The sequence below is a fragment of the Zeus faber genome (genome assembly GCF_960531495.2).
Source record: "Zeus faber genome assembly, chromosome: 17".
In the NCBI taxonomy this organism is placed as follows: Eukaryota; Metazoa; Chordata; class Actinopteri; order Zeiformes; family Zeidae; genus Zeus; species Zeus faber.
In genome coordinates, this window is record NC_137204.1 from 22,491,969 (window position 1) to 22,518,160 (window position 26,192).

General features: G+C 46.1%; 1 protein-coding gene across 1 annotated transcript in view; it reads right to left on the reverse strand.

The window, feature by feature from the left end:
• Positions 1 to 391: 391 nt before the first annotated feature.
• LOC307243034 (transmembrane protein 132C) overlaps positions 392 to 26,192 on the reverse strand; it is a gene marked incomplete at both ends in the record, with an annotated part of 141,926 nt that continues 116,125 nt past the window's right edge. The window contains 5 exons of the mRNA XM_080017685.1: positions 392 to 1,474; positions 2,569 to 2,760; positions 8,652 to 9,006; positions 13,134 to 13,342; positions 24,923 to 25,066. Coding sequence (XP_079873811.1) covers positions 392 to 1,474; positions 2,569 to 2,760; positions 8,652 to 9,006; positions 13,134 to 13,342; positions 24,923 to 25,066 — 1,983 coding nt within the window. The remainder of the gene's footprint in view (positions 1,475 to 2,568; positions 2,761 to 8,651; positions 9,007 to 13,133; positions 13,343 to 24,922; positions 25,067 to 26,192) is intronic.

Genomic DNA, 26,192 nt, shown 5'->3' on the forward strand with positions numbered 1-26,192 from the left:
TGCCAAAGCCTTTATGACTATTGCCATGGAAACAACAGAGGCAGAACGCGCTATCCTGTTGTCATGGCGAGGTCCAGTTTTACCAGCAGCTTCAGTCTTTGTTTTTTGTCTCCTCCAATTCCTCTCGTCTTTTCTTGCTTCTCCCATACCCTCATCGTTTATTTCACTCATTCCTTACGCAGAAGGCATTCAGGTGAGTTTCTCTTTAGTTTGTTGAAAACACACACACACACACACACACACACACACACACACACACACACACACACACACACACACACACACACACACACACACACACACACACACACACACACACAGACACCCACACACACACCCACACACACACACAGACACACACACACAGACACCCAATGCAATCTATTCTCTTCTATGCAATGTTCTTGGTGGCATTCTCGTTCAACCTCTCCATGTAATCCTGGAGTTCCTGTGAGTTCCCGAGCTCAATGTCTGGGCAAACCCATTTTATCTCGCTGGTCTGCACCAGCGCCAGTGGGCTGAGCATGGGGCATCCATTACTGGACTTCACGTTGGAGAAGGTGGTGAACTTCACCCTCTTTCGCTTGGTGGTGGGTGAGTTAAGCGACTCATTCCTATGATCTCTTCCGCCAGAGCTGCATCCTCCCTGGACGCTGGAATTCCCCCTCTGGACCCCACCATTAAGCAGCTGGCTCCCTTCCTCCAGCGTGCTGCACAGCTCATCCTGCTGCTGCTGGAGACATAGGCCTTCCTCCTGACCCAGCCAAACCCAGTCGTGGGCATGAGGCATGGCCTCGGGGGCCTCCAGTGACAGCTGCTTGCTACGATACTTGTAGGCATAGGATATGCAGTTAATGAGAAAGACCAGGATGGCTAAGCAGAAGACTCCCAGCAGGGCATACATGCCAATCTCCAGGTCTGTCAGGCTGCGCCGCGATGACAACAGATCCTCCTCGGTGCTGCGTCCCCGGGGAGGCTCCGCCTGATCGGGGTACTCTGAGAACTCCCCTGGGATCCCGGCGCCGTCGTCGGCCGAAAGACGGCCGCCGCTGGGCCTGACTGGCGCGCGGCCTTTGACGGTGGGAGCCCCGCGGTTCATTATCCCAGCCTCCATGTCAGAGATGGAACCGCCGTAGTGAGGGGGGTCGGGCCGTGTTCGGCCGTTGCCCGGCTGGCCGTTGGGGAGCTCAGGCTGCCCAAACCTCACCCGTATGTTGCCGACTCCAGCAGCCAAAACCGTCCGTCGCTTCCCCTTCTGGCAGACCTCAGACGGGCTCATCTCCACGTGGACCAGCAAACCCTGGCCCTCTCCCTTTGGGACAATGACCGGCCACTTCCATGCTACATTGCGCTGTACTGCCACCACCTGTTCATCCAGTGAGGTGGCTGAGAGGATGAAGTGTGCAGGATTGTAGTTATCCAGAGGGGTCATGGAGCCGTCGCTGAACTGAAGCCAAGCACTAATGAGAGCCTCCTAAAAAACACAAAAGACCGAAATAATTAATGCTATGGACGCAGCAGAGTGGTGTCAATTATAAATCAGCGGTTGACTCAAAATTATACTAGCCGCAGGACAGCTGCAGGGTTGCCAGGTTTGTAGTTTCATCGCCAATTTGGAAAGGCAAACAATGCAATCAACTGCAATACAAATAGAAAGCTTGATAGTAGACCACGAAAGTAAGCGGACATGAATGGCTGGATGGAACAGAGCGTTACTTTCAAATGTCAAAAGTTGGGCAAATTTCCGGAGGCTTTGTGGCGGGTTTTGAAATTTGCCTTTGTTGGACTGGGGATTTTTGCATCACCCCGCAACACTGGTTAGATGTCAGAGCACAGCTTGTCTAACGGCTTTAGGTTTCAGGCAGCAATGAATTCGGGAATCGTGGCCATGAAAAACTAGATACATACATAACATAGATGTAGATGTATAGATGTAACAGTAGAAAAGACTGAGATGCCATGTTTTCCTAATCACCCTTGAGAACGGCGGCAAAATAAAGCCACAGGCCCCAGAAAAATAATAATCATGTTTGGAGGACGTGCCACCACAAAGCAACATTAAAATCCTTTAACAGATTGTGCCATAAATGATCAAGTGGCCCTCCGTGGCCGGGAACCAGCGATGTCGGCAAAGATTTGGTGTCAGAGGAAGCGCAGACGTTTGGGGCTTCATCTCTGGACTCTATAAATCTGTGGGTCAGAAACTTTTACAAGAATAACAGGGAACCGAGGGAATTGTGAATTGACATTTCACTGCATATACAGTATGTATGAAAGTATGTATACGTATGTGACGAATAAACTTCTCGAATGGAATTTCCCTCTAACTCCTCTTGACTTCCGCGACGTCAGCTCCAAATACAAAAAGGTTCACATTTAGGTATTTGTTGTCAAGACCTAAGCATGCAAAACAGCGTCTCCCACGGAAGATCAGACCGTGCGGTGGAACCAGAGGCTTCAGGTCGGCATTGTTTCCAGAAGCGGGGCGATCAACTGCGTTTTAAAAACGAGGCGTGCTCAGGAAACTGTACGCTGCCTCTGGCGGATTGGGCGACTTTTGAATCGTACCTGTTTCAGAGTTTGCATGACTTCCTGTGTGGTCGCCGTGGCGACGATGGCCTTGCTGCTCCCTGGGCTGAGCCGCAGAGACAGAGCGAGTCCCGACACCAGCTGAACCCCGAGCTCTGTCACACTCACTTTATCATCCAGCACCCTGATGCTCCTCTCAGCCAGGACTGACGAAGACAGAGGGGACAGCACCTGCAATGCGCACGCACGCACGCACGCACGCACGCACACACACACACACACACACACACACACACACACACACACACACACACACACACACACACACACACACACACACACACACACACACACACACACACACACACACACACACACACTCATGGGAGTCTATCGAGATCGAAGACGCTGATGCTTCCTTTGTTTGCTGAAGACAAGCAAATCTGCCAGCGGCCGCTACTGTTGGCAGTATAGATGATGAGGTTTAGTCCTAGGGCCACATTTCTTACAAAGGCCTCGGGTAAAATACAACTTTAGCCGGCTGAGAGACATTTTTAAGTACCTGCATTCTTCTGTGTAGCCTTTCATCCCCACTGCAGCCATGCTGTGGGCATGAAAGGCATTTCCCTACTCGGCTCAATTGATTAATTCTCAAATTGAATGTAACGTAACGTCATATAATTAAAAAGACGTATCTGTTTTTGTCACACTTGCTCAACCTGTATGAGAAGACAAAACAGCCTGAAGACACAATAGCACAAACACAAGTCAAAGACAAGCAGATAGCTACATAGCTCTATTTGGTATCATGTATTGATATTTAAATATCTATGAATATCATATCACATATTTCCATCAAACTCTTGATGGAAATCAAGGATTCCCTCACCGATCCCCTATAGATATATCCCTCTGTTTTGGAGCGAATATGTTGTTTCCCAAGCCATTTGATATGATGTCCGTCTGTGACATCATTGTGGATTCCCTCAAAAAGTAAAAATCATTACATCGGTATATACAGCGACCATTTCGTCAAAATGTTGACAAATAATCCCCCCCCCCCGCCCACAAGCGTCACATTTGACAACAATCCCGTGCGGCCGGGCTGGCAAACGCACAGAGATCCAAGCAACAAACACAGGTGTGCACGTCAACCCCCTCCACCTCCCCGGCGGGCGGTGTCAGAGTCGTCAGCATGTAAATAGCAGTGATGTTGTCGGAGAGAGTGAAGCCCAGTCCTCTCCAATTAGCGTGGCGGTCGCTCCGCCCGCGGGCCCCCGCGCGGCTGCATTTACACCCCCCTAATGAACTGTCGGCACGGATCACAAGCTCATCTGTACAGGACGCCTCTTCCCCTCCTTTCGCTGCCCCGCTCCCCTTTTCCGTGGCTTCCCGCTCAGCGACGTGCCTCACATCGGAGGGCGTTGGACAAAAAAACATTATTTTGGATCTCAGACGCTATAAACCCCCCCTTCTAGAATAAGGGCGGAGATCAATATACGCAGAACAATGGAGGCTGCCGGCGGACAATGGTCTCTTAATTTAGTATTACTCTTCTGCAATCTGAAAAACAACCTCGGGGCTTCTGCCCGCCGTTGTTATCTTGCTCGTACTCGGTACAATGGGACTCCGGGCACTTGGGGCAGTTTGCGAAGAATAACCTTTAAATTAGGGAACGCCGCACGGTTAATCTCTCCGCAGATTTCACCAACACGCATCTAATGACCGGACTCGGCGACAGCACTCCCTCCTTTCGTGGCTCGCCCCCCCCCTCTTTTTTTAACCAAATAATTGAAAAAATATATATATAATAATAATTTGAAAAATAATTTTCCTGCCCGTCACCCGTGATCAAACTGCGTCGCCGCTCTCAGCTCCGCCGCATAAACAGGCAGCTACTCTTAAAGTATCGTTATCTGCCTTCACTAAATTGCCGCCGGTCTATTCGTCGCATGAAAGCGCCGCCGTCCGGGGCCGAGCCTCATTAGCGGGAATGAACATCGGGCGAGGCCCTAACAGCTGGCCCGTCGTCCCCGGCGATAAAAAGAGGGCAGCCATCTTGCTGTTTTCATCTATTATTCGCTAACTGAACCTCCTCCTATCAAAGCTCCTTGTAGTCGACGGCTCCGGAAGAAGCGTCACCGGCCGGCGCCGGGACGGTGCTCCACTCTCCTCCCAGAAACGTTCAAGAGGTTATTTGTCACCTGCACATACTACATACTACGAAATGTCATGACACCCGGTGACACACACAACACAACAAGCTCTGTTAGCTCCAAAAATATTAAAAACACTAAAATGAGCGTAATTGACGCGAGGCGCTCCGCAAGGGGCGGGGCCACAATCGCGATTCTGGGTTCTATAATTATATACACACACACACATATATATAAATATATATAAATAAATGTAATTAACTGTCCGTGTTGTATTAAATATACATTTTAAATCCTCCGAAATGAAACTCCCCTAACTTACCTCTGACAAAACCTTCACACTCCTTCACACTCTCACAGTTTACACACAAAACTCAACAATGAATCACACAACACTTAACACACACACACACACACACACACACACACACACACACACACACACACACACACACACACACACACACACACACACACACACACACACACACACACACACACACACACACAGCACAACAGAACACCGCAATTCTCGAAATGTCAGGCTCTGCTCTCCGCTTCGTGGAAGGGGCCGGTCCTTCCCCACTTCCACTTTTCCTTCCACTCATTCCTCGGTCCGAGATGCAGGCTTTTAATTTTCATCTTGACTGCAGGCTAAAACGCAAAGGTTAAAAGCTCCTTACAAATTGATTATATGGCCTGTATGTAAAAGCCTGCAGTATAATAAATGTACTGGCCGGGTGGATAAATGTAGGGGATCGAAAAGTAAAGAATTTGCTTTGAAATGACTTGTACTTTAATGCTGGACTGAAGTTGAAGTTAATTCTGGCCCCGGCAGATATTAGGTTGTTATTACGCTTTTTCGTGAATCGTGTCCTGTCCGGCTCGTGCTACACAAAAATAAATTTAAACCGATTCCCACCAAAGCGCGAGACGGGGTTGGAATACTTGTCTAAGTACTGATACGCGACGACAAAACATCCGCACAAAAAGGTTGAATCCCACGAAATTGTGGTTCCTGTTCTGTTAATGTACTGTGATGTCAGTCAGACCCGGAAAATATGCGTCATAAAAACTTCATAGATGACTCGCCTGCCGCCCGACGCATCGCTTTTTTCCTCCCAAACATAATTATCCAGTTATGACCCGTTTCTAATCTCCAGTTTTCTAATCTCTCCATCTCTGTTTCCTCATCCCGGCATTAGATTAAAAGACTAAAATGTTTGTTGGGAATAAACTAATTACATAAGCCGATCGGCGGATAGTTTATAAAAGATCGCTATTTGAACACATTGGTAATGGCATTTTAATTGATACTTAAAACGTTTGCTGATTGGATCGTTGATGTGATTACATATATTATGGGAGTCGGAGCCAATCAAACGAAGCCAGCGATGTAGGGACTCGGGGATAGGAAGCTCTCGTCAGGCTCCCGACCGCATTTGGGTCCTTTTCCAAATCCATTAATTACCCATTTTATTATTTAGGAGCAGTTATTTGTATAACTAATAATATTTGTGTAATAAAAAAATGTTTAAACTAATTGGTCGTCTCATTGGAGCTACAGATAGCGACAAGGGACAACGCTGAACAAAACATCTATTGCGGATACATCTATTCCATTCAGACTGTAAATGTCTAATCTCGGGTTCAGCCCAAAAGCTTATTACTAGACTGCACGCACGAATACCAAAACACCACCGGCCGCCAAAACGACCCTCGCACGGATCCGAAATCCCTTTTTATTTTCACGGTTCCTCCTCCGTAACTCCGGAGATTACACCTTTATTCAAATCTAAGTGGAATTGTTTCGGTTGAAGATCGACGTAAAAAATAATAATATATATATATATATAATAATTATATATATATATATATATATATAAATCTCAGCGAAGGCAATTTTGCCGTCAAAAAAACCCCAACTTCTCAGCAACTCTTACGCCGCAGTCAATACATGGCTGAAGCCACTTTTGTTGGGAATTGACTATGTGCAGAGTCAAGTAATTGCTGGAGCTCCCCTTTGAATGCGGCTTATGTGAAGAGGGGGGAGGGAATGGGAGAGAGGGAGGGAGTGGGGGAGAGGGAGGGAATGGGGGAGAGGGAGGGAATGGGGGAGAGGGAGGGAATGAGGGAGAGGGAGGGAATGGGGGAGAGGGAGGGAATGAGGGAGAGGGAGGGAATGGGGGGAGCTCGTCAGCATTTCCAATTCACATTTTGGGATTTTTTTTCCCTCCATTTTTGCATGAATTGTATGCATTAGTGATCTCATGTAGGAATTGAGACGAAAAGTCAGGTGTGTCACATGCAGATTGGAGTGTTTTCCACGCTGTTGTCGAACAAATCTCTTTCGTCTCCGTCTATGTTTCATCGGAATGATAAAAACGACAAGATTAAGAAAACAAAACAAAAAAAAAAAGGGAGATGGAAATGTCATCTTTGTCAAATTAGCGATGACCGATGACTTGGGGTTGTCCCGAATACACCCTTTAAAATCCAGGCCGTTTCTAACAGCGAAACCCTGGACACACTTACATCCAGATGCGCACGCACGCACGCACACACACGTGCGCACAACTCCCCCGTTTACAGTATAAACAAACAAAAAGGGATTAAGATTGAGATCCAAGGATTTCAATCAGTTTTACAGCTGAAGTGGGCTCCCCTGCCGCCCCGGAGCCAGGGCGGGGAGGTGCTCATAACGGCTGAACAGGATTCTCAGTTGCCCGCCTGCGTTTTTCGCGTGAGATTAATCGCGTGAGGCACACGACGACAGCGCAGATTGACAAGCTTTTCTATCGTGCGTGCCCCAGACGCCATGTTGCCCTGTCAGCGCTTGATAGCCTAAAGTGTTTCTGCCAGGCTGCGATCAATACTGTTTGGGGGGGGGGTTAGCGCCTCCCCCGGCCCAACCCTCTCTCCCCCAGAGCTTTTCAAGCGCCTTCTTCCTCACTGTCGATCTGCGTCTGCCGTCCATCCCCCTCATGTCTTTCTTTCTGTCTTGCTTACCCGTTCATTACCGCCATCATCGCCCGACACCTCCAACCCAAACCCAGAGGCACCAACCCAAATCCTCGATCCAAAGTGGGGAAAAACTTCTTAAAAACCCTTTTAAGAGCTACTAATTCTACCGCTCAAACTTTTAATCACAGACGCCCCATATTGAAACCTATTGAACCCTTTTCCACACACGCGCACGCATGCACCTTCCCTGGTGCAGGAGACCACTCGAGACCGATAGAGTAGTTGAAAGGAACCCCTATTGAACCTTGTTTCCCATTATTGGGGCGGCGTCTATGGTGTGATGTAGCCTGCTGTAGCGACCTAGCCTACACCCACCCCCTGCTGGTTTTTTGACATCAGGACCATAGGGGCAGCGGGGTGAAAAAACCCCCCAAAAAAACCTTTCCTCTCGCTGTACTACACTGGGCTATTGTGCTTGAACGTGTTATTTTATTTTACATTTTATATTTATATTTGCATGCGGCAGAATGCGGCAGAGAATAAATCCAACAAACAGCGTCAGAGGCTCACGGCAAAGTAGGCTGCTGCCACTGCTGCTGCTGACTGCGCTTGGATTTTATCTCTCAGATCCCAAAGGTTAATTGGAAGAAATAAACCAAAGTAAAGGGAAAATGGATTACAGAGTAATACAGAGTATTGTTATCAAAAATAACACTTTGTTATGCATCATTTGTAGTGTTTCCAATTGCTAGGTTTAGTTCTTTAAGAGAACGTTCTCTTCCAATATCAACAGCCTCAAAGTAGTGATGGTTTTACTAGACAACAAAGATCAGTAACTGCCAGCTGCCAGGAGTACCCTTATGTAATGGCTATGAGGTTGTAAAATTCAACCCTCAAACAGGACACACACACACACACACACACACACACACACACACACACACACACACACACACACACACACACACACACACACACACACACACACACACACACACACACCTGAACTTTGGTGGTGCCAGCGCTCAGTCCAATCAGCACTTGGCCGTTCTGGAGTCGGGCAATCTTCGGGTCGTCCACCGCCATCGACCCCTGGACCAGGTGCGTCACGTCCACCTGCCAGTCGCTGCCCAGCAGGAACTCCTGCTGGCTCGCCGTGTCCTCCGCCGCCGCGCCTCCCCCTCCTCCTCCTCCTCCTCGCTCTTCTCCGCCGTCGGCCACCAAGTACGTGAGGACGCGCACCGTGGTGCTCTGGTACTGCGGCGCGCAACCATTTTCTCCCCGCTCCGCCCTGACACCTTCCCCATTGTCGTCGTCGTCATCATCATCATCGCTGCGATCACTCACCCTCTCATACCTGAAGGGGATGGGAAGAAGCAGAAAGGTCGTGACAATCATGCGCCGATAAGGTTTTTAAAAGATGGCTTCATGTCTTCAAAGCGGCCATTAGAGAGAAATTGCGAAGGCGTATCTGGTTGTTGTTATAGCAAAGGAAGGAAGCTCTGTTTTGCCGGTGACCTGAGATGAAATATGTTAAGTGTTTCCTCATTAACTCTAAATGGAAAAATTTTAAATACATATGTTGTGCCATAACACAGCAATGTTATAATTACGTACAGTTTTATAGGCTCACATTATTGAGAAACCACTACACGGACAAAAAGGTATTTTTCATTCAAGCCAAATACAAAGACAATGATGACCAATTATTCAAGTGCGATGAAAATTGGCCCCTTTATAGATAATCTCTAATAGTTCAATTAAACCTTGCTGAATCAATTGCTGCAAAACTAGCGCAGAATAGGAGCCGGGTGGCACAGACACCGACCGCTACGACGTGTGTGACAAGTGTAAAGCGATTATATTTATATTTATATTTCCGTTTAATCAGTCGGCAGTCATTTTTCTATCCGGAGCAAAGAACAATAACTACTGGAACGATTCCCAAATGATGCATCTATCGCCTCCCCTTTTTAAAAATTGGGTTTGTTTTTCTGCCGTCTATTTTATTCCATTCTGCTCTTCTATTCTCTTCTATTCTACTATATTCAGCCGCTTTATTCTAGTGAATTAGATCAGCGGTTTTATTGCCGTTCCATTCGATTCTGTTCCCCAGCAGATCTTCAGGCAGGAATTTGGGCACCGGGCACGGACAGCCAGAGCGCGGCCATGCGGCCTGACCTTGCTGCAAAAAAAGCCAACCACTGTGACAGCCCGCAAACAGAGTTGCCATGGCTATTACCCCCGTGGACCACTCCGCCGAGTCCACTCTCCGTCCCTCCATCCCTCTCCCTCTCCCTCTCCCGCTCCCTGTCCCTCTGTTGTCCTCCCCCGCTCCCTTTGTTTGTTTTGCTTATTCACTGCAACTCGGCGCGTCTTTGTCGGGCTCTCAGCCGTTTAACTAGGTTCCCGCCAAGCAAACCCCGGCGCCCAGCTCTCCTCCGGTTCCTCTCCCTCTCCTCCGGTCACTCTCCCACTCCGCCGGTCCCTCTCTCACTCCACCAGTCAGGTGGCCAGTGGCACTGTGTGGGGTGGCGGGTGGAGGGGGGGGGGCGGGCAGTGACAGCTTCCATTAGGATTAATGAGGCGTGGTAAGTCAGGCAGAAAAACGGGCTGACAGGTTAACATGCTGTGGCCGAATGGCTTGGCTTAGCTCCTAACCCTCCCTCCTCCGCCGCCTCCTCCGCCGCCTCCGCTCCGCCCCCGCTTTCACATCAGCAGCGGGGCAACGGCTTAGAAAACCACGGTGACATTTTCGGCGGCGAACAGAAGCATCTGGCCAAGGCACGTCGCTGCCGACACATGACAGGTCGCCTCAGGTGCGGGGGCTATAATGAGATGGGTTACATGCTCATGTCGACGGGAGACACACGCACACACACACACACACACACACACACACACACACACACACACACACACACACACACACACACACACACACACACACACAGACATACATGTGCCAACAAGGACAAACCCTGTGTGTTCTCTACGCAAAAAAAAAAAAAAACCCCAAAAAAACCCACAATGTTGTTCTCCTCCCCCGTCCACTGGATGGACTCGGTCCAGGGGATTGGTGAGCGTGCCGGGCTGGAAGGGGGTATTTGTGTAAGAGCGCCACCCGGTGGTGTGCGGGTCCACGCAGCTCCACTCTTGGGTGCTTTACACGCTTGTTTGTAAACGACTCATCCTCGGCCCTTCAAGGCCTTACGCCGACCTTCAAGGCCTTCGAGTGAGACACTTCTCAAGTTTTTCCGGGGTTCTCCGGTGCACGCATTTCAATAGGGTTAGTGAGAGAGAGATAAGTGTCTATAACACTTGACGCATACTGCAAGAAAGGCCATTCAGAATCCTATTTTTTTTTTTGCAACTGACTATCCAGTCTCCAGTCACGAGAGGATAGCATGTTCCAAATGTTTAAGGATAAATATTCCTTCCTGTAATGGCCACATTGGACTAACACTGCTCAAGATGTTGTAGTGTGTCATTGGGTCGTGTGCTCCAACATGGTGTAATGGAGTCTGCCTCAGGCTCCTCTTGGACATTGTTTCTGGACATTGCATCGGCAGTAGCTGCGTTAGTTAATATTGGTAAATATTGGTTAATACTGGTTAATATCTCCGTGTTCATGCTACCGATTGAACTGATCGATGACGACTGGCCGATTGAATGATCGCCAGACACACCAATAAACGCCGACGTTGTTCCGACCATTTGCACGGGGAACTGGAGTCGGTTCAAAGTACCCGCGGGGCCCGCAGCTGCCGAATTTCACCCTCACTTGAGGTCGTAACTGTGATCAAGGGATGGATATGAGCCCGGCCAAACTTGATTCATTCGTAGTCGACTGAAAGTGAAAGCAAAATGTAAATGCTCCGGTATGAAACGTAGGAGACGTGCTGTGCCACTCACACGACGGTCACAACCGATTAGTCCCTTTTAAGCGTGTAAAATAAAAAATGACCTCCCTAAATAAATCATTGTATGTTCTATAGGTTAAAAAAAATGTCAGCTGCAACATACACAGTCATTTAATTTTCTAATTTCCCAATAATAGAGTGTGTGAGTGAATGTAATAACCCGGCTGTATTGAGGGAGATAATCATCTTCAGTATGTGGAACCATTTACTCCTTAATTGCATAATTAAAAGTCTGGGGCTCTAAATCTACGGTGTTGATCGGAGATTGCGACTGCAAGTTCACACTAAAATAAACCTACGGTAGGAATTGTTGTGTGGGTACGAGTTATTTCCCTTGAAAAAAAAAAAAAAAGTTTAAATCACAGAACCATGACATACGTGGGCCGCTCATAACATCAGTGTCAGCGATGCTGCTCCTCACGTTACATCCTGTTCGATATACCTCACTTCTGCACATGGCTCTGTGCACATGTGTAAAACACACACCTTTTACAGCTTCAACTCCCTTGCACCTCACTGTCACCAAAAATACACATGGAAAACTTGTGAGGGAATCCAAAATATCACCATTGCACGACTCGACCGCTCTATACCGATGACGGTAAACGCGACAATCGCAACAGAGCGAACTGCAGCTTCTCCCATTGAAATAGCTGAGTGTGCGCTACTCTGAGCTGCAGGGGCGGGGCCAAAGTAATACAGCCAACTTCAAGGATCAATGCCAAGTCGTATTTCAAACTTTTTTGTAGTTTTGTTTGACAATATTGCTAAAAACTGATGTATAAACCATAAATTGTAAGCAAGACTCTTTCAACCAAGCAGAAGGAGTCCTGGCCACTACATTGGGACCTGTTGATTAAAAGAAACAACATCTGCTCTGTGGGGTTGCAGATGGTTTATAGTGATCCAGATAATTCATACTTTTTTCCTTATAGCTCAGATCAAAAACATCTATAAATATAATAAATATAAACTGCACTGCACAACTTGACTAATACCGTAATATAAATCAGAAAACATATCAATAAATATAAAACCTAAAATAACAAATCCTACGTTTCGCGACGTACCCTGTGAAAGGAGCAGAAGCCACACGATCTCAGAATCACAATCACTGACATGAGCCACATCTAAAACAAAATTCTACAGTCAACAGCGGTTGTGTGCCACAAAAAGTGAGTCTCTATTTACAGTTCTGGTTCCATGTGGAGAGCATAATTCGGCATAATTGCAAATAATTGCGAAATGCAAAGCAACCATTGCTGCACGCACGCAGCAACTCACCGTTTGTGGACTTTAAATACAGTCATTTAAAAAAATCATAAATAATCAGCAAAGCTGATTACCTCTTTAAGGACCGTATTAGCTGAAAATTTTCAAAATGATGTAACTGGATAGAATTATGTGTATGTATGTATATATATATATATATATATATATATATATAAAAAACAGACTCTTGCTCTCTTGTGTGACCAAGCTGCAGTTAATCTAAAGTTACCACCAAAACTTTATTGCCAACATTGAAAATTTTAACTTTATTCCAGTTCCTGGTCCTAACCTGCGGCTGCCGGTGGTGACGGGGACCCTCCAGCCCTTGATCTGGCTGAGCTCGGGGTCGGACACGTCGATGAGCAGCGGCAGGCGCGGCATCCAGACGCTCATCTCCAGCTGAGCGCTCAGGAAGCTGTAGGTGAAGTTGACCAGGACCCGGGTTCTGCCTCTGCTCTCCTTCCCGTTCACGTACACGTAGTCGCAGCGCTCCGACACCTGAAACGAAAAAGGAAACGGGGGGATGACGCACGGATGGACGGACGGACGGACAGTTCTTGCCTTTGACAGACGCAATCTCACACATATTCCGTACATACAAACGGTGTCGTTTTTTTAAACGAAAATTTCACAGCCATGTTTTGTATTTGCAGGCAGGCTACAAATGCCCCTCAGTCTCCGCCGCGAGAAACAAAAACAAAAGCAGCATGGAAGATTGCTGGCAGGCACATGAAGAAAACAACAAAAGGCCTATTTACGCCGCTCTTGGGAATACATCTATTTTTTCTTCAACCATGGTGAAGCCAAATATAAATTTACACGGAAGACTGAAGTGTTCAATTTCTATCTGTCCCTCCGTCCGTTATCTATATATCCATATCATTGTCACTCATGGCTAGATTTCTCATTTCTAGGTTATAACTCACCAGGTACTGTGTGTGTGTGTGTGTGTGTGTGCGTGTGTGTGTGTGTGTGTGTGCGCGCGCCATGTGGAGCCATCCCCAACATAGTTCCAAAGTAATTCCAGCAACAATTAGGCTCATAATTACTGTATGAAGATGTTATCTTCTGTATGGCAACCGGGGGCGGCAGGTATTTATCAATGCAAAGTGAAGCCCGGCCAAACAAAGGGCTGCAAGACAGATGGATCATTTTCGCGGCGGCAACAATGAGACAGTGGCCGATGGAAGACGAGTGGCTCTCCGGAGCGCTATCCGAGGCTTTTACAGAAAGGAGCACTTTGCTACCAAGTCAGGGCTACGGCTTCCCTTAATGCTGCATCGTTAGGGAGCACTCCGAGGGCGCCTTCATAAGCTCCACACATCAGAGAGGATTTGAGGCAGTCCCATTGATGACGTTTTTTTTTCTTTCTCTCAAGATAATGACCGTAATGTCACACAAGTGCTACAAAAACTGCACGGAGAGACATCGTCAGATCTCAATCCAATTGGAGTGGTTCCAGGTTAGAACCGATTCAAGGAAGTAGGGTTTACTGCAGGAAAATGATTGCCCAGAATATATGCAACGACGTACGCACCCATATTTACTGATTTTCAAGCTGAGAACCTACGTTGTATTGTGAATCAGAATCACAGGAATTTGACTTGGTGATACGGCACAGTGAAACAAGAAGAGTGACAAGTTTAAAGGTTAAGTTAAAAAGTTAATTAAAAAAAAGTTAAATACAATAATTATATACAAGTTAAAAAATAAAGTTATGTTATGTTGCATACATGTTTACTGTTTTGCATAGTGATACATGTTCAGAATGTGTCTGTGCGTGGCGGATGGTCGGGGGATGAGGAGGGAGCTAGGATGTGTTCTTGAGGGGAGTGATGGCCTTAGGGTTAAAATCTGTCCAGGTGTCTGATGGTTCTGGTGCTGATGGAGCCGAACCTGCGGTTGCATGGCGGCTTCCTGAAGAGGCAGCGAGCCGGGTGACGCTGATGGGTCCGTCACTCTCCTACTGGCCCGCTTTCTGGTTCTGGTATCGCGCAGAACACTCACGGGAACCTGTTCCTGGCCTATGAGCCGCCTGGCTGTCCCTCTCGATGGTGGCTCTGGAGAACTGGGTCCAAACCTTCGGGGCGATGTTCATCTTCCGGAGACTATGCTGCCAGCGGTGACACAGTGTTCCCCTGGGTCCGACTCATCATTGAACTGGATGAGGCCCAGGACCCTGGCGTGATTAGCAAACTTAACCAGCTTGATGGAAGGGTGGCGCAGGGGGTTGCACTCACCGGTGCACGGAGAGAACAGATATGGGGAGAGGACACAACCTTGTGGAGCTCTGGTGTTGGTGGCGAGGGGGGCAGACAGGTTCCTGTCGGTTAGGAAGTCCGTAATCCAGTCGCAGATGGGGTGGGGTATCTGCAGCTGGAGCAGCTTGGTGTGCCGGCAGTCGGATAGGATGGTATTTAAAGCTGAATCGTTACCCCGAACAGAGCCCTGACACAGGCGCTGGGTGGGTCCAGGTGCTGCAGTATGCGGCAGAGGCTGAGGTTAACATCATCATCCACGGAGAGGTTGGCTCTGTAGGCGACCTGTAAAGGGTCCAGAAGGGGGTCAGTGATTGGTCTGAGGTAGGACAGGATGAGTCTTTCGAAGCACTTCATCAATGCAGATGTCAGAGCAACGGGTCCGTAGTCAGTCAGGCACGTAATTCCATCCTTCTTTGGAACTGGGACGGTGGTGGGAGTTTAGAAACGAGGCGGCACGCGGCATTCGGAGGTGCACTGATTGAAAATGAATGAGCACAGTGTTGGGAGCTGGGTGGCACAGTGCCTCGGGTCCCGGGGCTTTTTCCTTGACTTCAGCCGTGTGAAAGGGCTTATGGACGTCCTTCTCTGTGAATGTGAGAGAGAAGGGGGGGGAGAGGTTGGGGCGGTGGGCCGTCAGTGTGTGTGAGAGAGGGGTTGGGGCGGTGGGCCATCAGTGTGTGTGACAGGGGGCCTCTCAAAGCTGGTGTAAACGGTGTTGTGATCGATAGCCAGTCCGGGGGATGGGGTGATTGCAGGGCTTTTTTTTTTGTAATTTGTGGTTGTCCTGAGTGTGTTGCAGACAAGCTGCAGGGTGTTCGGCTCTTGAATCGCACTCCAGCCTGGGTTTGTATTCGTCCTCGGCAGATTTGATGGCCTTCTTGAGGTTCTGTCTTGTCAGCCTGAATGTATCCATGCCACCCTCCCTGTACGCCTGTTCCAAGTGGCGCCTGAGTTCTCGGAGCTGTTTGGAGAACAGGGGCTTGTGTTTATTGTACCTTATGGTGGTTTTAGATTGGAGGCAGACCTGCTCGTGGAAGTTTATATATGAGCATACAGTGTCAGTCAATACGTTCCCCCTAAAAGACTCCCAGTCAGTGGACTCCATGCAGCCCTGAGGCATATCAGTTGCTTCTGGAGTCTACCTCCTTGCTGTAGTACTGGATTGTTTGGCCTTCTTCAGTTGCTGTCTGTATGTCGGGACCACCTGTACTACGCAGTTGTCTGAGTGTCCAAGGGGTGCACGGGGGATAGAGCGGTATGCATGTTTTATGGTGTAGTAAAAGTGGTCCTGTGTATTACCGTTGCGCATTACTGTCACGCACGTAAGCGGCTGTTTGTAGCTTGGCAGTTCACGTGAGAGACAACACGAGTTGAAATCTCCCATGCCAAGAACTACCGAGTTTGGCCGATTTGCTCAGTCAGCAAGTGTGCTTCTCGGACGGGGGCCTTCGGGGGGAACGCAAACACCCGCGGGGATGACGGACGGGAATTCTCTCGGGGAGTGGTATGATTCGCACGCGATGGAAACTGATTCCAGATACGAGAGGAGCGTTGGTATATTTTTACTTGTGCGTCAGTTGTTATTGATGAAAAATAACATACCTCCTCCCTTTGATTTCCCACATGCCGCTGTGTCCCGGTCAGCTCTGATAAGTTGGTAATCAGGTAAATCCACAGTGGCGTTGGTAATGTCGTTGTGCAGCCGGGTTTCACAGGAGTAGATTGACTTTATCCATTTTTATTGCAGAGAGAGTGCACGTTTGATATGCAGATAGCCGGGAGCGGTGTACGGTGTCCTATTTTCTTCCACTTGTGAAGGGCACCAGCTTGCCGACCCCTATAGCGCTGCACAGGGCGCTTGAGTGCCGGGCAGCTTTTCCAGCTTCCTCCGGGGAGCATGCAGTCATGGATTTCCTCTGATGGACTCAAAAAAAGTCAGAGATGAAGCAGTTGGCATTCATTCTCTGATGTTTACGGCAGGAGCATATTCCGAACCTGGCTGTAGCGCACGATGGAGAAAAAATATATAAATTACACGAAGAAGCGGGAGCACCGTGGCTGCCAACGCTGAAGTCAGGCGCCTCACCCTATTCCACACTTCGATGGAAGAACAGATTTCACTTATGTTTGGAGAAGTGCAAAGGAATCCCAGATAAACTGTGCCTGTGTGGTCTTTCCTCAATCCATTAAATATTAATGTTTCATTATTTGACCATTTAGTAATTATTCAAAAATAATAACTTTAGAAAAACATATTGCAACTGAGTTTTAAATACTAATAGATAGATGGCTAGATGGATGGATAGATAGATAGATGAATCAATGGATAGATGGATGGATAGATGGAAAGATAGATGGAAAGACAGATGGATAGATGGACAGACAGACAGACAGACATTAAGGGAAGTTGGAGAAATGACTATTTAGAATTTTCAATATGACCTGTCTGTCCTCTTTTCACTTGCATTAGTGTAGGTTAGAAGTTGTTCTGAAGCAGCCACCAGGGGCACACTGTGCCTGATCCACATCACGTGTAGGCAGCTTTACAGTCTCACCGCACTTTGCGAAAATATTTACATGATAATGTGATAACAATCCCTCCCTAAGCCCAAGAGAAAAGAAAAAAAAAAAAACATTTTTAAAAGACGAAAAATGAAAAAATCGTTGAGAAGAAAGGAAACTTGAAAGAATGAAAGATCGCTTGCAGGAGGGTTGTTCATGCGGATGAGACATTGAGAAAAAAGGTTGTTAGTCATATATTATCTTTTTTTCAATTTGCTACTTTGAAGGAAGAATGTTTCCTGATCCTTTGTCCAATTCTCTTCAAGTTTTTCGGTCAACACAATCTGTTCTCTAATGATCTGGATGATGGAAGGATTTGGCATTCCATCACTGAAGCTGCAAGTGTCAACTCTGCTCAAATGCCAATATTAGTGTGTGTGTAAGGGAGAGAGAGAGAGAGAGAGAGTTGGATAATATGTTGAAATGGTGGCCAGAATGGGAAAATAAACCAGAGTGAGATTCTCCAACAGATGGGATTGAAAAACGACACTAACTTTTTTTTTTTTTTTTTTTTTTTAATCTAGGCGATGACAAACCTTGGCTCCGACACTGGAGCGTAATTGGCCGAATGAAGAGCATCATATCTATGGCCAATGCAGACCACAGATAGCGGGAATGTATGATCATCGTATATCATTATTTTCGAAGCAGTCTTTTCATCAAGCTTTCTTCCTTTACAGTACCAAATTGAATGCACAGCCTGTCAGGGCCTTTCGTCTATAATAAGTCGCATTTAAAGTCATTTTAAGTCCAGATACTGTCATAACTGTGATTGGCACAGCTAATTTTCGCTTGTCCACAGAGCTCCCCGAGCCAGCACTCTGTTATAACAAACTATCCATAAGAAGATTGCCATCTGTTCCGCCTTTTCCTTGCATAAAGAATAGAAAGCTCTACTTTCTCTCATCATGTCTATGGAATAGTGACAGCTGGGTAACTGTCAAATCTTTCTCCTCCCTCCTTTCCCTTATCCCATCAACCACGCTTACTCACCCTCACTAAGTATGGTCTCCTGTCTTTTTCCTCGCCGACATCAGGACAGGCTGTGTTTCAGGGGTGAATTCTCCGCAGAAATCCATATATGAATAAGGTTTCCCTTTTCCATGATTTATTCAGCGTTAACGCATGTCTTTTAAAAAAATGTCAATGATCCCGGGTTTCGCCTAAAACTATGTAATGTGTTCCAGTGTGTCAGTATGGGGATATCACTTCTTCCTTATGGGACTACTTTTTCCAACCTGATTTTTAACCAAACGTCATGTTGGATGCGCACACCAACAGCCTGTTTTTCACCTGACATATGTATAGTCGCGGCTTGGTTCTCCTGGCGCTTGGGACTCCTGACCCTGAGCTCCCGAGCGCCTCCGGGATGTGGAACGCTTTCAAATGCTTTGCTCCATCGACACTTATAACTGCACCTCGAAGTACCATCTGTCGAACTCCTGAAGCTCTCATTGGACTTGTATCCAGTGGAGATGAATCTGCCTCCAGGGGCTTTCACATAGGACGTGGTGTGCGCTGCGGTCAGTGTAGCGCAGGCATGCCCGCTTTGGGAACGCTGTCATTACTTTGAGAAAAGGAATATTGTTCATCACATTATTATTTTAAGTTCAGTTGTTCCGTATGAAATATTACATTAGTTATATTTATATATTACATTGCAATATTACTGTTATATACGGTATGTCTTCAGACAGTCATATCTTATTTTAATGACAGGGAATAGTTATCATCATGTCTTGTAGGTAATAATTATTGGCCATTGGTCATATATCTGGAATATTCACTGCATTTAAACACACACCTTGTCTGCCCACTTAGGTAGAAAACCTGTTTCCATAGCAGGGATTTCCTTCCAAGTCAAAAATCAGTTTTGACTCTATTGCACAGATACCTCCTGTTTGCTTCACGTCTTGCTTCTATTTTCCCAGCAGGGATTACGTCAAAGCGCACCATGCTACTCGATGAAAAAGTTGTTGAACCTTTGCGTGGCGTCACGGACCTACACTCGAGCGCAGCGCATCCCATGTGAAGGGCCCTTCCTGCAGAGAGGTCAACCGCCCGCTAGCCACATGCATCCGAAAAAATCTGGAACTCATCACCCAAGATTATAGCACTGGTTGTAGATTTCGGTTGCAGATTTGAGCCTAAGCGATTGATATTGTAACGAGAAGCCGTCTGGACTTTGTGAGAGAATATGCTCCCCTCCCTTTGACACACCCACAGTAAGACAATGAACTTGGAACATCAAATTAATTTAACAGTTGGAGCTGGCCAAGAGAGCACACACAGCCATCTCTTGCCTTTGTCTCCTGAACTCTCCCTTGCTGTGAACAGCAATGTACCCCATCCAAAATAGCTGGACCAGTGAACAATGGTCAACATAAATTGTTGACAATTGTCCCAGGAGATTCACTGTATATGACCTGAACACTACTCACACTTCTAAAAAGGAGATCGGACTGAGAATGTATCTTAATCTATGTGTTACCACTTTAACATTTTTCCTTAGATGATTGTGCAAAGAACGATACCACTCCTGAATTTGGGAGAGGTATAATGACAAACTTATATGTTTCGCTGTCTTTCCATTTGCTGAGCTTGGACATCCTCCAGTGGCCACTGTTGGTATTACCCCAAGCCAGGGTTTCAACCTGTGTGCGATTTTTGTCCATGCAGTTAAAAGACTAATTGACGTGTATCATTATCCTCTTGCATTTCAAAGAGTCATTCTATGTGCAATTTTATCTGTGCAGTTAAAAGACTTGACATGTACGATTTTGCTTCTTGCATCCCAAAGATTAATTTTCCCTATGTGCTTATGTTCTTGCATTCCAAAGATTCATCCACGTGTGTGTCGTCAGATTCTTGCATTTCAATGATGTATTTACATGTGTGATTTTGTCTTCTTTAATTTCAAGGTGTATTTCACAGACACAAATGTATTACAGAGATTGAAAGAGACGGGTTGTAAGATTCAGATTATAGACTAGGGTTTTGAACAATAAAAAGGAACGAAAAGGAAGGAACAAAGAGAGCCTCCAGAGAATTCCGACCAATGGGAAACCTCTTAGGAACCCAACGACCAAAAGCCTTCACACGAAGTCACTTCCAGTTCCGCGTCCTCCTGCGCTTATCCGGTAACAAAGGCAAATGACTCAGAGCCGATAGGGTGATCCAGACAAGATGAACCGGTGAGCCCCGGACCTCCGGTTAAGCATGGCGGAGAGATGTTGGATGGCACGGCAATCATCTCTTTATTTAATATCTTTAACATTCAGTTTAGAATACGTAGTTGCGCTTTAGAGTGCATTCACATACAATCTCAGTCAATCGCTCCCTCTTTTCATAGCAACCACCATTTAATTTCCCAGATGTGCGTTTGGGTTTTAATGTACTTTAACTTTGTTTTTCTACTTCAACCTTTTTACCATAATATAGAACTCTGTTATTAAAATTAACATTCATTGCTTGATCAAGAAGTAGTCGTATATTCATCTGATATATTGTGGGAGACTTCCTGTGTGTATAACCTACCCCTGAGTTTTAGGGACCTCCGCTGCTGCCCGTCAGCCATAAACCAAATTACATTTTCCAGGTTTTAGCAGAAATCCGCTGGCGCCCAAATAGGATACAAATATTAATTATAGGTCCCTATGCCGCTACAATATTAATATTGTATGTACATTTTCATAACATTTTTTTTTATTCTCTGCATATTTATATTTGTATATCGAAAATATTGTGCAAACATACACGGACAGGGGGCAGCTCCAATAATCCGTACAATCGTTTTCCATGCTTAACTAAGCGAAAAAACAATGTACCTTGGATTCCCGGCAGATGCTCCCTCAAACTTAATATGTAATCCTTCAACACTGACTGCAATTCCCTGCTGGCAGACACATGATTTACACTTTTCACATTTTTTAACGTATGCATTCCCATCTGACGGCCTGCTTCTGGCCTGCTTGTCAATCTTAAGCGGGGAAACTCCTGCTCTTTCATTGGGGATTTTTGTAACGGAAACTAAGGTTGCAAATGAAAAGTAATGTAAGTATATCTTAGATTACAGATTTTAAATACACTTGAGTTTAACCCTCTGGTAATCAACGAATATTTGAAATGCACCTCTAATCACATAACCGTAGTTTTCCCTGCAGCCAAACCCGAGCACATAAACGAGCACGGGGGACAATAACAAACACCAACGCTGCCCTCCAAATTTGCCAGGAGACTGCACCAGCTCTGCACACATGGCCTGTCATTGTGGACGTCCTGTCTGGTGGCGGTCATATCTGTAGCGCTCCATGGCCTTCACTCATAACCAAGCCCACGCTGCCATCTTTTCCGACCATAGGATCATCGGTGCAGGATGCAGCAATGACGGAACCGTAAGTCGCCTCTGAAATGAATTGAAGATTTATTAATAATCAGTTTTTACAATTAACTTTTTCCTCATTTGTCCTTAAACCCACAAAATGTAAGTCAACCCCGGCATATCACGCGCGTGCGCGCTCGCACGCGCGGTCCGCTGATGAGCAGTATTTCTAGAGGCAGTCATCCAGAGAGTGGGCTGAGAGAATCCACTTCACTCCTCATTGACTCTCTTAAGCTTCACCTCCAACTTTTCTCTGTCTCCCTTTGTTCCTTGAGCGCGGTGCTCCCTCTCTCCGTAGATGTTTTCTCTTTTAAACCTTCGGCTCCCACCGCCCAACTTCAATTTTCTTTTAATTCCGTCTTCCGGTCTGCGTTTTGCTACTGTTCCTAATCTGTATTCCATCTCCGCTTGGCAGTAAATAATACTTTTGTGGAAAATAATGAGTAAATAAGTTTTTGAGTCGGGGTGTCTTCTGCGTGATCTAGCGAACAATGGCAGTTGATTTATTTCTCCATCGCTCCGTTTTCAAAAAAAGGACAGTGATGAAAACTCTATTGATTCACGTTTCGGGGGCCTGCATCTCCCGCACAGCTCACATTGATACGGAAAATCAAACTTCATCATTTTGCATTACGCTCATTAAACTGGGCCACATCGTATTTCATCTGAGCAGTAAAATGATTCCGGGATATAAATAAATACTTCTCCCGACGTGATTTTCTGCCTGTCATCAGACGTCACGGACCTTCCATCCGAGCATTGTCTTCACTCGAGCTACAAGACCAGTACATTGGTCTTGTCACGCATCAAGAGGTGGATTACGCTTGTCAGCCGATTAAAAAAAATGAAGGGGACAGCCTTCGTGCCGATTGTGACATCCATGACAACGGAGTGACCTGTGATCCTGATGAGGCGTGGAGGGGACTAGTGTCAATCCAGAACTCACTCAGGGTTTAATTATGGTCGGGCCGCAGCTTCAACTATACCCATGCGCAAACGGAGGCCGTCAAAGAGGAGCGTCGACAGGAGGAGGAAAGGAAGGGGGCGCGGCCCAATCAGCGCGGACGTGTTAATGGGAGAAGATGTGAATATTTGATTATTTATATGATGTTTTCAAGCGGGACGGGGCAGGGCGGGACGGGGCAGGGCGGGGGGGCGCGCTGCTCTGTGGCGCGGCCCTGGTGAGGGAGATCACCCCTTTGGAGGTCGGCATCTCAACGTGCTCAGTGGATAAATACACCCAGTGGGAGCCCCGCCTGTCCATGTTCCTACAGTACACACAAACTCATGCACAATTTGGCAGTTAATAATAATAATAATAGTACTGATTCACTCATGCGGTTCTGGCCAAGTTACTTTAATAATGCAATTTATTACATATTATTTATTATTTTCTTATGAGAGTAATAGTTACTTTACAATATTACTGTCTGTGTAAGGTACTAAGTTACTATTAGCACTACTTCTAAGTTACTTATCAAAATAAGTGCAGAAAAACAGCCAAAATTTTGCCAGTGGGGAACACTGGTAGTAAAAGGCTAATTAAGTTGTACTGACGCAGCCCGTGTCCTCTACATTCACCGAAACGCGATGGGCAAACAAAAAGGTGCCTGGGTTCGGCGCGGCCGTCAGCCCTTTGACCTGACGTTGTCGCGGCGGCAGACGCGCAAATGTTGTGATAATCCATCCAATGAGTGATTTCCCGAAGCGCAACGTTACGCCATCTATTTCCATGCATCCTCCATCCATATTTGTTTACACTCGCCCCCACGTGCAGATAAAATATTGCCGTGAAGCAGTTCTGCCGCTGATTTGCGGCATGGCTTAGGCCAATCACGTGAGAGCGATCAGATCACGGGACGCGTGCGTCATGACGCACAGCAGATGTACCCAATGAGACCGTGATTCCTCCCTTCACAGATATAAACTCAAAATGATCCCACTACAATCCTAATCGGACAAAAGACAATATCCTCAATGGCTTGTCGTTTCATCCCAACGATGGACCCTGAGTAACTCCACATGGTAACTGTAATGACATCACCCACATTGTATTAGTGACTCCTTATATTACTGCTTTACTGCTAAACAGTTATTCGTTGCTGTGACTGTACTTTTGTAACTGGTTACCCCCCAACACTGGTTGTCATGCCCGAGTGTTCCCAATCCTAAGTATGACCACCAACACAACCGCGCACACACACACACACACACACACACACACACACATACACACACACACACACACACACACACACACACACACACACACACACCTTGTCCAATCAAGAGCAACAGGAAGCAAGGCAGCAAGCTGTCACGACACCAGATTAAGTAGATATGTATGAATGGGGGAACTATTAACCCCATGAACATTCTAGTGACCCTCAACCGTAAAATAAGAAGTTGAATCGATGCAGTTTCAAGTCCCGTATAATTTAACAGCCACTGCAATGAATAAATACAGTCGTGTTGGTTGCTGCTGTTGTTGTCTTAATAGTGGAATAACGCCTCCAGCTGTATTTTATGGCTTCTGTGGTCATTGAAAACAAATTGAGCCCGTGAGGCCACATCGGCCACATGTCTGGCGTAACACTTTGAGACGCAATTTTTAATAGTGTCTCAATATTTTACTCATAGTAACGCAGATTTTTTTTGATATGTTTCCCGTCCATTGGACTACTGGGAAGAACGCATTGCCTCACCTCCCTGCCTCCAAAGTCAACATCTGAAGCAGCGCTGCACCACCGTCACCTTTTTTGCGTCGCCGTGATTCCGATTATCCTCCCGTGCCGGGTTAGAAACCCCACAGCTGCCGGACGGATTAAAACGGTGAAGCGAGAAGCAGCCGCTGCGGCACAGGCCGACACCCACCTTGACGACCTCTTCATCTGTCGACCTGCACTCCACCGACTCCGTCACGTCAGAAACGGCTCCATCTGCTCCGACCGTGACCACCTTCACCGGCACCGCCACGGTCCGACCTGTGAGGACGGCCGTGTTGAGGATCTCCGTGTCCTGTCGGGTTAAACAAAAACAAAAAAATGTATATGTATTATGAATTTGATATGAATTCATATATATATATATATATACACACACACACACACACACACACACACACACACACACACACACACACAGATACATATATATAGAAAAGATAAATCTTCTGATCTTATTCAAGCTTCATTAGGCACATTATCTAACTTGACCATTGCAGTCAACTTTATGAAACAGTTGAATATAGTTGTGTAGAGTATAATTTTAATAAATGTTCACATAGAATATTGTTTTGATAATTGACAGCCCTTTTTATTGTTTATAAATATTTCTGGATTTTATTATTCTAGCGATATTTTAATTGTTAAGGAAATATTATTATTATTATTATTATTATTATTATTATTAATAATAATAATAACAGTTATAATTTATTTATTTATTATTTTGTATTTTAAATCTATGTGAATGTTTTGTTTATCAATAAAAAGACCCCCCCCCCCCAAAAAAAGAAATGTTAATAAACTATTGTCTAATCAAGTCTCAATTGCTTTTCCTTTCACAAAAGATTGAGACAATTACATTCAAACTGAGACTTTACTTCATGCCTCAGTTTTTTTTCTTTATGTGGTTAATTAATTGCAGCAGAGTGCTTAGTGATTTAAAGCCCTGAACACCATGACAAGCAAACGTGTTCATTAACTGAAGCAAAAATAACGATGAAATAACGACTTTTCTCACATATAAAACTAATATGCACAAGGCGTATAATGAAAATCCTGCCGCGGCACAGGATTACAGTACATTCATTACAGTAAATGGCATTATCCGTCTACAACCGTTTGTATAATTTCACGCAAAACTTCGGGCCGCTCCGATTACAACATTTTTTTTTTTTTTTTGTCAAGCTCCTCGCGCCGAATAGCGATCGCCAGATACATTTCGGATTGTAATTCCTCGTATGAGAACAGGAAGAAGATAATGAGATCAATTAAGACAACGCCCGGTAATCCCTGAGCTCTCAGTGTGTATGCTTTTGGGAGGATTTGCCGTGGCGCTGGGCTCCGCTCATTAAAGCTTAGTTTCAATAAAATAAAAAAACTAAAAAAAAACTGCTTAAGAGGCCTAAAAAAAACCTTTG